Source organism: Nyctibius grandis, chromosome 17 (genome assembly GCF_013368605.1).
Source record: "Nyctibius grandis isolate bNycGra1 chromosome 17, bNycGra1.pri, whole genome shotgun sequence".
Lineage (NCBI taxonomy): Eukaryota > Metazoa > Chordata > Aves > Nyctibiiformes > Nyctibiidae > Nyctibius > Nyctibius grandis.
The window spans coordinates 7,266,012-7,278,342 of NC_090674.1; the positions used below are offsets into that span (position 1 = coordinate 7,266,012).

At 44.5% G+C, this 12,331-nt stretch overlaps 1 protein-coding gene across 1 annotated transcript; it reads right to left on the reverse strand.

Annotated features, from left to right (window-relative positions):
* Window positions 1–364: 364 nt before the first annotated feature.
* TTC34 (tetratricopeptide repeat domain 34) lies at window positions 365–11,215 on the reverse strand. The gene is made up of 8 exons (XM_068415250.1): window positions 10,881–11,215; window positions 9,684–10,469; window positions 8,813–9,038; window positions 7,088–7,280; window positions 6,093–6,259; window positions 5,317–5,584; window positions 4,837–5,051; window positions 365–883 (listed from the first exon to the last, which is right to left on the reverse strand). The coding sequence occupies exons 1-8, from the start codon at window positions 11,213–11,215 to the stop codon at window positions 365–367; spliced, it is 2,709 nt and encodes a 902-aa protein (XP_068271351.1).
* Between the last annotated feature and the right edge of the window lie 1,116 nt (window positions 11,216–12,331).

Genomic DNA, 12,331 nt, shown 5'->3' on the forward strand with positions numbered 1-12,331 from the left:
AAGGAAATACCTGATTATTACTTATAAACTGCAAGCTGAGTGTTTTCCTTCACTATGATTGGAACTGATGTGTTAGAATTAGTTCAGTTTAGCCAGATGAAACACTTTCTTCACAAGGAGGAGTTTACATACATCCACAATAATTTTAAAGAATACTGAATACTGCAATTTGCCTTTTTCTCATACCTGTTTTGGTCAGTTTTGTTTCACTACCTGAAACTTTCTTCTCCTAATCTTGCTTTACCATGTTCGGTGCCATGTCCATTGCGTATTTATCATGAGCTTCTCATCTTTCCCTTATTCTTGCAGCCTCACAAACAAACTAGAAAGCAATCAGACACTGAAAAATCCCAAAACAGATAAATTAATGTATGCTACAGCTTGATGCCTCTCGCTTAAGTCTTGTTTTCAGCTTCTTAAGTTCAGTATTTTTATCAATTTTAAGACCATAGTCTGTGATTTTCCAGGCCTCTTCATGATGCTGCATTTCAAAATGATATTGTGCAATCTTATGAAATGTTTTGGTTAAAGTTTCACTGCCAGGGCCATCGATGATGCTGCACAATGCTATAGATTCATCTAACTGCAGTGCCTCAATATACTGCTGAACTGCTGCCTCCTCCTCAGCCACGGACAATAGCAGGTGCCCTTTTGAGCAGTGGTCCTCAGTGCGTGTTTTAAGGCTGTTACGGCCGTGCATCTGGATCACTTTCTCCGTATCTTTTAAAGCTTCGTCATATTTTTTCAGGTGCGTAAGGCAAGCAGCTCTCTGTCGGAGATACCTTGGATTATCTTTGCTTGTCAAGATAGCCAGGGTGTAATAACCAAGAGCCTTCTCATAGCAGTGTTCTTTAATCAGCACATTTCCTTCTTGGGCTGCTACCTGTGGACAGAAAGTTACTTAATATTAGTTATTAAAAGTTAAAAAAGGAGTAAAATATCTAGTCTGGACTGGCCACAGGTAGACATTAAGAAATTTCGGATACTTTTTCAGAAGTTGACATTGCATCTAGTTGGAGAACATATAATTGGCGTATTTTTTTGCCTGCAGATATAAAAATCTTGGATCATTGGGCACTTGCTGTTATCTCAAGGGTTTCTGAACCATTTCTCTTTGTTTCTGCATGTTTTGCTAAAACTTTCTCAGAACATTTCTTCTGAAGCTGTTTCCATTCCTTAGGAATGATATGTGAACTGAAAACTGAATGGATCAAACTCTAGAAGTAGACAGTGTTCCTTTCAGGAAACCAAATCTCTGCCATGGTCTGCTCTGACAGGTGACTATATGGAAACTGCATCTTCTGGTCGATAGATAGTTAGTCCCATGTACTGCCTCACAAATATTTGCATGTACTAATTATGAAGATTGGTCTCTGAAGTTTACCTAAGCTGTAGGAAAGAATGGCCAACTGATGGCTTTGCTAATCATTAATCTCAAATGCTAGTGAACTATCTGCCCTTATCTGAAGGGAAAAACAACAACAAGAAAACAGAGAAGGCAGAAAGAGCTGCATAATTTTTAGGTTCATAAAGGTTAATAAAGAAACTCCATTAGAACTATTTGCCTCAAATGGATTTCTCGTTATGCCCCTTTATTGGTAATAAACAAAGCTTTTAACGTGCTGCAGCAGAGTGAATACTTAAGTTATAAACAAGGCTGCCACCAGCAGCTTAGGTCTTGCAGAAGGCTGAGCCAAACAAGCTGAGACTTCAAGCACAGAATAAATGTTTTCATCAGTCTCATTTCACGGGATATCACACTTTGGGTGCTTGTGGCTCCCCAAAATTCAGTTAGCCCAGCCACTGTCTCCGTAACCCCCCTCGACAGCCAGCTCAGGTCTTCCAGTCTCTTTGTGTGCCTCATCTTTTTATTTTGGTTGACTTAGATCAGAATTGATTTCTCTTTAACAGAACTAAGGAAAACAAGTTCTGGATGAAACAGATCAATATTGCAGGTCAAATCTGAGCACCTCATCTGACACTAGTGGCGTGAAATAATTTAGGCATTTCTAACAGTTTATGAAGAATTCTACCCCAGTTATTTTGCTATAAAGGAATGTAAAATCCTTTATGTAATCATATTTATTAGAGAGTCTCTCAGCTTCCACACATAGAAATAGAGATGGGACTTCTCCCCGAGTAGTGTCAATCACTGGCTTTAATAGTTCTGGTCATAAACTGTAAGGCAGCCTGTCCAAAACCATCTCAGATGGCAACTTCTACCTTGGGCTGAGGGCCTAGTTCTGACACAGACCATACAGCTTTTGAGACCATTTCTGTAGGAGTGCAGCTCTGGATGTCCTATAGCATGTCAACAGCCAACAGAAAGTGCAGCTCTGAAGATCTGGGCAAGGAGATAGAGATCAGTCATGCATTTAACCTTTGACATAGGAAACTGAAGGGTTGAAGCTGCACTAGCAGCAAGAAACCTCCCTTCCGCTGACCTTTTGGAGCTTAATAAATCTTTCAGATTCCTATTCCCATGTGGCTCTCCCAGTTGTTTACAAATTTCTTACCATGGGACCCCTTAGACTATAAATAATGGAAGAATTTTATTGCTTTGTTTTTCATGAAAAAAATCAGTACATCAAGGAGCTCTCCTTCCTCCACCCTTTCCTATTCAGCTTATGGAGAATTATTTTTAGCTTTTCAGACCAGACTCCAGGATAATGATGACACATTTCTATAATGCCTGTAATCTCCAAACACTCTCAAACAAAGTGGCAGTAAGACTTTTGTGCGTGGAGTGCTGAGAGTGAGGGCTGAGCGTAAACCACTGAACTCTTCTTTGCTTCAGTCTCCTTATTTGTGAAATGGAGGTAACAGAAAGAACACCCTCCCCTAGAGTGTAGTTAGGAGCCATGGCAAAGTCAAGCCATCAGTGGGGTTTTTTGGCACTAATTCTGTCTGTAAGCTTCTTTGCTTTTACTAAGATCTTCCTTTCACACACAAACTGGAATAACCTTGCAGGCAAACGGAAGTGCTACTGGAAAATCCTTTCAGACACTGGGCAGGTGAATTAACCAATTCCTTCCCCACCTCAGCAAAGTACATACTTATCCCCTTGACACAAAATACATATGGAAAAAAATTGTAATTCTGGGCTAATCAGTAATAAAAGTAATCACACTCAGTAAATCTTGGAAGATTAGAGAATATGGAAAGACTCCCAGATGCTTGAGTCCAAATGTTTACTCAGTTGAACAAAAGCACAAGATTAAAGATAAAAAAAAAAATCACTCTATTTTATTTGCTACACTGGTACTGAGTTCCAGTCCTGAAATCAGTCCAGCCACCCCTATTCTCGCAAGTGGCAGAGAAATCTTTCATGATAAATAAGCCACCAGTAAGGGGTTTTATTCCAGACCCTGTTCCACAGCTGCCAAAAAAAAAGACAGAAATAAAGTGCCTCTCCCATTTTAAAGGTTTCACTACTCTGTGGCACCAGTGAGTTCCTAATACATCAGTGCAGTTTAAGCTGTACAAAAATGAGTTTGTTGGGGTGGTTTTTTTTCCTTCTCTTTTTTTTTTTCTTATTGGCAGCATAAGAAAATCCCTCCTGTGTTTTTTTCAGAGCGCAGCATGGATGGATGTGTCTGTGAGACTTCCATCCAGAACGAGTGATGTGGTGGCAAGGGAAATTCAGCTGTAAAACATATCTTCATTTATAGACACCTCCTCAGGGCCTCCATAGACACATTCTTGATTGTACCTTTATCAACTTTATATAGTGAAAGATTGCAAATTGGCTCTAAAATCTTCAAACTCTTCCCTCCAAGACTGAACTTTTTACATTATTCAGAAGAGAGGGGCTCTTTTCTCTGTAATGGGGTGTATCTAGAGACCAGTAAATGAATACTTGTTTACTTATGTCCTCCTGCTGTTTCGCTAAAATACATACAAAGTACTCCTCTCAAGATGCATTAAGTATATCAGCATGTTTTTGTTTTATAACCTGGGAGAAAGCATAACAATATAGCTTCTCACCAGGGCGCACACAATCTACAAATTGAATAAAAGGAAGCAAACTGATTCTCAGAGCACGGAGCTTCTGGGTAATCAGAATTGCAGATGCTTGAGTGAATGTTAAAACTCCTTACCATCAATCTGACCTTGTCCTGTCTTATTATTGGAGATGCTTTCTCAGAGCTGGATGTATTTTGGGGGAGAAACTTGAAAAAAATCCTGAAAAATATATACATGGGTGGACTAGAGCAATGTGCCATTTTTATGTCAAACAGTTTTAGCTAAGAAAACCAATACCAACCTCAAAGGCTAGTCATTTTATAAAAATGTGAACATATTTAAATTTCTAAGTGTTACACAAAAGAGCAAAAGGGATTGAAGCATTTCAGATAGAAAATGTGACTGAATCAGAACCTTCAGTTTCATTTCATCACAAAAATGAACAAAACATGAATTCCCCTTCCCTGGAAGCCAGCTATGAGCACTATGTAACTCATACAGAGCACAATACTAGCAATGATCTTGTCAAATCTCAGGCTGCTGCTCCTCACATCCCCTGCATTGTAGTGTCAGGATTAAACAGGTCTCATGCTAGGGAGACCAACAAGAAATTCCCTCAAGTGGTAAGAAGTGGTAATGATGAATTATTAGAGACAAGCAAGGTCACTGCAATTAAAGAAGTTTGGATTCAACTTCCTAATCTGGCTGAAGTGAAGGCTGGAGGAAGAAGCCAATTTGTTTCTCATTCATCTGATAAATTGTCTTCCTACATACTTCTGTTCAAAGCAGAGAAAATCTCTGCAGCCTAATCTTGCTTCCCATTTTTTTCCTCACTGAATCCACAGATGTTCCATCAAAAAATGATTGTACCTGGGAGAGATGCTGCTGTTGCTTAGCGTCTAGGAAGTTCAGGAGAAACACCAACTCCCTTTCATCTCTCTTGGCTAGGATGCTGAATGAGTGAGCTGCCACTGGCACGTTCCTCTTCTTCAGCTGTAGCACAGCTAGTCTTGCCCTAGCAAAGTCGTCAGGAAGAGAGTGGCTAAATGCCTCCCGAAGGTGATCAAGGGCCTCTTCATACCTTCCTGTTGGTTAACACCAGCACAAGCTATATAACCCATTCCATGTGGAGAAAGAGACATCAAGAAAGCTTACTAAAGCAGGATTCAGGTAGCCTGTCCACAGTCCATATCTAAGGGTATTAACTACTTCATACCCTTTCTCAAAACATTTGCAAACTTCTCTTGAAAAATACTATACAACAGGAGCCTTGCCATTTAACATTGGCTTTCTTTTCATTTACTGCTATTCACTTAGTCTGATCAGCTATGTAAAAGAACGGGAACTTACCATTTGCAATCAAAACATCTGTGTAGAAGATGTGATATTGCGAATCCTTGCAAATTTTAATTAGTGCTTTTGCAATCATGAGAAGATCCCTGAGGGTTTCTTCTTTTGAGAGGTCTTTAGTAGCAACAAGCTCAGTTAATGCAGTCCTCCCATGCTGAAGGAGCCATTGAGTGATCAACCCTTGGGCTTCATGCTTTAAAGACAGGATTGCCTGGATCACTTCTCCTGCCTCCACCTTCAGCGCTGAGATCAAATCTTGCACTGCCTCCTATGTAAAAACACGACCAGAAAAATGAAATGGTAGCAAGAACTATGATAATTTGTTCTTTTAGGTGCTTTCAGTTCTCTGCTATCCCACAGGTCAGCTGCATACCTTTGGAAGCTCTTTCCTTTTCCCTGTCCTTGTGCTGAAACTGTTGAAACTGTTCTTTCTTTTTCCTCTTGTTGCTACATTTCATCTAACACAACGTCATGGCATGAAAATGTGAGATCAAATGTAGGGGAGAGTGTGCAGCATTGCAAATCAATGCACGGTAATGATAGTGAATAAAATCTATAATTAAGGTTTAGTCTTCCTCTCTCTAGACTTGGGAAAGAAAATCAGTAAGGTCAAGTGGACTACTTTTACATCCAGTCAAAACAAGAGCCTTCACAGACTAAATTCTGTGAGAAACTCTTTTGATTTCAGTGAGTCTATGGCAAAGCCTGTGGTACCTTACGCTAATATTGCTTAATACTGTCAGAAAATCACCAGCAAATCAACATAGTGCTAATACCTTCTGCTGCTTCAGAGCAAGGTAAATGAATCCTCGTCCACTCAGAGCTTGCACGTTCCTAGGGTCCTCCTTTAGGATGGTGTTAAAATCAAAAATAGCAGTTTTCTTCTGACCAAGGTGCCCATAACATTGAGCCCTGATGAGAAGGCAATCTTCAGCATAACCACCTGGAGGAGAGAAATGCAGCCATGCTCTGGAAAGCAGCAAATGGGAGGTGAAGCTATTGTAAAAGGGAATGTCTTCATATCTCCACATCTGCCCCTCTGCCACACCTTTAATGTGCAACAAATGGAGGCAACCTACCAAGGACATGACCATCATCAGTGCACTTAATATGCACTGGGATTTCTGATACTAACATTCTTTTTTCTCTGCTTTCAAATAAGTGCTGCCCAAATAAACACATAAATTTGACAATTAAAATCATGGCCCATTCATTCACCGGTTGCAGCGCATATACCTTTCTGCCATCCACATGCCCCTTCCTTTCAAGGCAATTTTGATAAGGATCTTTTCCAAGTTATGAAGGAATTGTGGGTTCTCTGTGTTGATATGACCTGGTGGTTTATGCCTGAACTTAACTTTTAGCATGTGAACAACTGCAATATAAAATAATCGTTAGCTGTGCTCCAGGGGGATTTCATGTGCTAAACAACAGAACAAAATCACATGCTGGGTCTTCTAGACAGGCAAAGAAAAGGGGCTGATGTTCCTGTAGAACTGAACTGAACCCTTGCAACCCATTTCAAGGAGTTCACAAGCTACTTACGGGACAGTAAGAACTGCAGTCACTGTTTAATTGCACTATTTCATGGTCCAGATGAGATGCTGCTTTAAACAAATTTTATCCTGCTCTTCACCTGCCTTTGTAAGTCTACTGTTTCAGTCTTCTCATTGGGGAAATGACAGATGAGAATTGGTTGGATGTGCTTGCCTACCCTCTGATCTGATTTCCCATAGAAGTAAATCTCCTGTCAGTATCTTGATAACCCTACCTGAAGCAATGATGGCAAAGGAAAGGTAGGCAATGGCCTCTTTGATGTCAGCATCCTTCTGTTTCTCTTTCAAGATGGTCAGAGCTCTGAAATGGCAGTGAGTTTTCATCATCTTCCTGTCTTCATCTTTGAAAATGTCCATGATGGGCAGGAGGCAGGAGGTATCTCCAATTCTGATCACTTTCTTTAGCAGCTTAACAATGTGAGAGAAAAGGGCAGAACTGAAAGATTGGTATGAAAAGATACATGAAGTCATGCTAAATGCTGGAAATATTGCTGTCTGGTGAGACAAGTACGCTCTTACCCAGTGCTTCCCCACGTGTCACTGAGGCTCAGCCAGCCACGGTCCAGCCAAGGACCATGAATCTCTTTTACTTAACTCTTCAGCTGGCCCTAGTGTAAATGCACTTTGGAGAAAACATTACTACTTATCTTTTCTCACTACCACTGCAGCTGGGGAAATATATAATGCTGCTTTGCTTACTTTGGGCAGCATCTGTTCCAGACTGGCAGTTAACTGTTTTAGTAAGTACAGCTGAACCACAGGCTGATTGCTCCAAAGAGAGAAAGTTTCTGTGGAACAGGATTTCAGCGACACCTTTTGATTGTAAAATTGAAACCAGTGAATGAATGGAAAATCAGTGAAATGCTGTCCCTTTCTTTTAGTATTGCTAGTGGGAATCTGGGAAAAGTATGGATTCAAATCCACAAACTACTGTCTTCCTGGAAAATAATCTTGCCTGATGTATGGCATCTTTGCCTCCATTCACTAGAGTGAAAATCACCACAGGCTTTTTTACTACATTTCCTAAGGAAAAGAATCAAAAGCTGTTTCCTCCAGTAAAGCAGATGTGCTTAGCAGGTACTCAACATTTAAATCTGAGCCAGAGAAGCCAGGACAAGAACAAAGTTATCTCGATGCACCAGACACATCCGTTGAACTTACTACTTTCCCTATTTTTATTAATAGGTACAAGTGTCTGGGTGCTGACAGGCAGGTGGGGCAAAAACATTTTGAAGAGAAATTTTTGGTGACACCTATGTTCCATCTAGGACTTGTAGTGGAAGCTGCAGATAGGAATCCAACTTCCAAGGGCAACATATGAACTCTAATAAAGTCATGTCACTTATTAATAGCCTTCCCAAAGGCACAAAATAATGGAAAACTTATTTTTCATAGGGAGTAGTGAAGTGGTGACCATAAAACCGTTCTCTTTAGAGCTAGTGGAATTTATATGGGATTTTAAAAATGCAATAGTTCCCTCTGATGGCAGAACCTGGTAATTCAGCTTTGTAATCCTTGGTAGGAGAACCGACATGTCAGAAGCTCTTTGAGGGTTTCAAGCACAAGTCATTAGCCACTAAAGAAAAAAAACCGCAGACTGATATTTGAGCTTCTGGTTTTGTTTCTTTCCTTGCCCCCCCTACAATGCTTCGTTAGGATAATCAGTTAGGTAGTAGTTCTGCCTTCTTTTCTCTAGGGGAAAATTACCAATCCCATCAATATTGTCACCAGGGGCAGGATGCTCACTCAGGCTCTGCCTAGTTAAAGTGCTGGGAAACTGAAAGCCCTTGGAACAGCCTCTGGCAAGCCTGTGTGTCTAAAGCGGTCCCTCTTAAGTTCTACCATGCATCTTCTGTATCAGCCAAAAGGATTGATAACCCTCTTTACCATACCATCACTGATCACTCTCGCATTCTCTCCGCTAGCCAGGTGCTCCTTACCTGGTTGCCATCATACATGAAACCTTTCTTCAGTTGCAGAAGTGCGAGTCTAGCCAGGATGGGAGACCTCTGTGGACTTCTGGAGAGTGCTAGTAAGAGGAGCTTGTGGGCTTCTTCTACACAGCCCAGCTGGTACAGGGCATCAGCACGAAGGATCTGTGATGCTTCATCAGAAGCGTCCAGCTCCATCAAGAGAGAAGCCAGCTGGTAAACCCCGGGGGCATCTCTGGAGGAAAAAAAAAAAGAAAGAAAAAGGGAAAGACCCCCTTCAAGGAAAAAATGCTAATGAGAGTAACAGAGCCTCTTTGTCTCACCTGGAAACTAAGCAGCAGGTTATCAGTCCAGTATCAAAATGAATGATACATTTTACCACATCCAGCACTACAGATATCTTTGCCACTTAATTCCATAACCATAAGAAAAGGGCTTGGTACTTCATGGCCCACCAAATCCTTCAGTTCGGAGCTGAGGGTGAAGGGAGCCAGCTAGCACCAATGAATCTGTTTTATTATGGGTGTATCGACTCCTTTAGAGGAGAAATCTCTGTCATATTCCCTCTAGCCTTTTCTTTTCTCACTCCTAGCTTAGGCCAAATGGTATATCATGGATTCACTTCCACAGAAAGATTGAGCTGATTTGGCTACGGGGATCCTATCGCATTCTGACATACCAGCAAGACAATATTTTGCTGGAATAGCCACACCCATGCAGCTTTATTTCAACCTGTTATGTTAATTAGGAACTTTAAAAGGGTCTATTCTCAGTTATCTGAAGCAAGTACCCTCTCTACTACACCAGCCACTCTCTTCCTGTTAGGAATCTGCACAGCCCTTTCTTTTTCTGCCCACAGGCTGAACGGACCCCCAGGTACCTCTTCTTCTGGAGCATCTTCTGTCCTTCTTCTTGGAGAACCTTTAGCAGCAGTCCTCTTTGGTTCCATGGCACATAGGACTTGATTGTGAAGATGGTTTCTTCCAGCTTTAACTGGCAAGCTGTGATATAATCCAGGGCTGTCAAGTAATGGCTGCCACCAGAAATCCGGAGAAGTCCACGCCCACACAAGGCTTTAATACAGCTGTTAGGATGTGGGGAATCATGCTCAATGACCTTCTGAAAGTCCTGCAGGGCTTGCTGATCGTCATGAGCATGGAGGGAGCAGAATCCTCGCAACGCTAAGAGAGTATTGTAGTAAGTTTTCTGCTCTGCTGCCAAGAGGTGGTCACAGATATCCAGGGCAGTTCTGATGTGTCCATGCAGGAGATGGCAGTCTGCTAGCCGAACGCTGAGCTCCCGTTTGGACCCTGGGCAGATCTGAAGGAGGAACTGGACTGTCTGGATGACAGAAGGGAGCAGTTCAGTACCATGATTGCCTCTGAGTTCAGTCCGAGTACGCACAGCCTCCCTGTATGCTGCAAACTTCACCTCCAGGACAGTTCTAGCCTGTTCTTCTATCCTCTCAGCGTCACGTGGTGAGAAAAGCTCTTCAAAGTGTTTCATTGCCTGGGTAGGCATTGCTGCAAAGGCTTCTGCTAAATCCTGCATCATTTCCTGTGTCCGTCCACCCAAGAAGAAATATGCAGCAGCCCGTTCCAAGAGCAGACCCACAGCTTTCTCATCTCTGAGACTATTATCAGCTGAGAAGCCCTTGAGGGCCTTGCTACAAACTGCCACACACTCCTCAAATTTGCTTTTCTTGAGGAGGTAAGCTGCCTGCACCCTGCAAACCCAGACATCATCCGGTGCCACTGCAGACAGGAAGCCATAGCAGTTGCCCAGCCACTGGTCCAAGGAACTGCAGTCTGGGCTTTCTTTCTGGGCTGTTGAAAGATAATTAGAGAAGGCCTGGATGACCTGTGGCAGGTGTTCCCTTTGCTTAGTACACACATAGGCCACTGCCTCAGCCCGATGCATCACAAAGGCTTGGACATAGTCCACAACTCCCTTCCTGACTTGTGTCCCTGACAGCACCCATGCCAACGCCCTCAGCAGCCGCAGTTCCGTTGAATGCTTTGGGTTAGCCTTGAGCAAGGTATTGCATTTACTCACCACCTCCTCTGAGCATCCTCGCCTGAGCAGGGTCTCCAGTTTATATAGTGAGGATACCACGTTTTTGGGACTTAGGGTGGAGAGAAAGACGGCAGCTATTCCCACACTGAGGGAGACAAGGGCCAAGTTCTTGCTCTGGATCTTGGGAATCTGATCCTTGCCTTTGCACCACATCTCCAGGGTGGCTATCACCTTCTCCCAGAGCCCTTTGTCTAAGGAGTTCACTCTCTGTACTGCTGTGGGGGCACTGCAGCTGAAGGCAGCCGTGTAGAAAGCAGTGGCTACTGGTAACTCCTGCTGGGTGAGATGGTGGTCCCCTTCTTTGCAGAGCAGTGCAGCAAGCTCCTGAGGTGACATTTTCTGCACTTGTATCTTCACCAAGTGGCATCACAAATGCAATGTGGATAGTGCCTGTAAAACAGAAAATCAGCAACATGAGGAGCTGTGCAGAACTGTTTTTTTTTTTTGCTTGGGGCAGCTTTCCAATTGACAGACACAAGCAAGCCTGGGTCCTGTGAAAAGCCACCATTTTGTCACTGACAGGCTTACCGGGGAGCAAAGCCACGAGAAGAAACACTACAGAGGTTCTTAGTCCACAGCCATGTAACATTGTCCAGAAAGCTGCCACACAACCTCGTCAGTGTTCCCTGCCCCATGGACTAGGGAGGACGTGGGGCTGGGGGCCCACCAGGCCTTCCCCTCCCTGGCTGAGATGTCAGTTTGATAAATTTTTAATCATCAGTCAGTATGTCAGTCCTGGTGGTGGACATGGAGGAGACAGAACACCACCTCGATCCTTTGCCCACCACTTTCCTCCTTCGCCTTGGAAAGACAGGAAAAGGAGAAGAAAATTTGCACCTTTTCCCTGTTTCCACCTCAGGAATCGGTGAGAAAGATGCGGTTCAGCGCCGGGACCCGCGCTCAGGGCCTGTCCCGCTGCCCCACGCACCTGGGGTCCCGCCCTCCCGCTGAGGGGCCCTCACCGGCGCCGCAGGCCCCCGGCGGGGCGCGGCTGCGCGCGGGAGCCGCCACCGCAGGGCGGGAGCACGAGTACCTGAGAGCGGGCGTCGGCGGAGCGGCCGGGCGGGCCTGGGGCCTCCGCGGGCCTGCGGGGGGACCCAGCGCGGCCCGCTCCCGCCGGGGAGCTCCTGAGGCGACGCGAGGCAAGGCAAGGCGGGCTGAGGTGAGCTGAGGCGACGCGACGTGAGGCGAGGCGAGGCAGCCGCGGACGGGACGGGACGGAGAGCAGGGCCCCGTTGCCTGGAGACCGCAAACACTCCCCGGCCCCGCTGCCGGCGGGCGGGCAGGCGGCGCAGGCCTGTGCGGCGGTAGGGAGCCGTGCCTCCTGCCTGGCGGCCCCGGGGGCTGCCTCCCCCTGCGGCCCCGCAGCCGGGGGGGCCCGTGAGGAAGCCGGGCCCGCGGCGGCTCGTACCGCGCGTGTCTGCGCCGGGGTGGGCGCTGCGGCGGCGGAGA

Excerpts from the sequence above, each read along its gene's own strand:
- TTC34 (XM_068415250.1), bottom strand. The coding sequence starts at position 11,215 with ATGTCACCTCAGGAGCTTGCTGCACTGCTCTGCAAAGAAGGGGACCAC. Across the intron at positions 7,281-8,812 it reads TCATGTATGATGGCAACCAG|CTGCTAAAGAAAGTGATCAG; the intron begins GTAAGGAGCACC and ends CACATTGTTAAG. Across the intron at positions 884-4,836 it reads AACAGCAGCATCTCTCCCAG|GTAGCAGCCCAAGAAGGAAA; the intron begins GTACAATCATTT and ends TTCTGTCCACAG.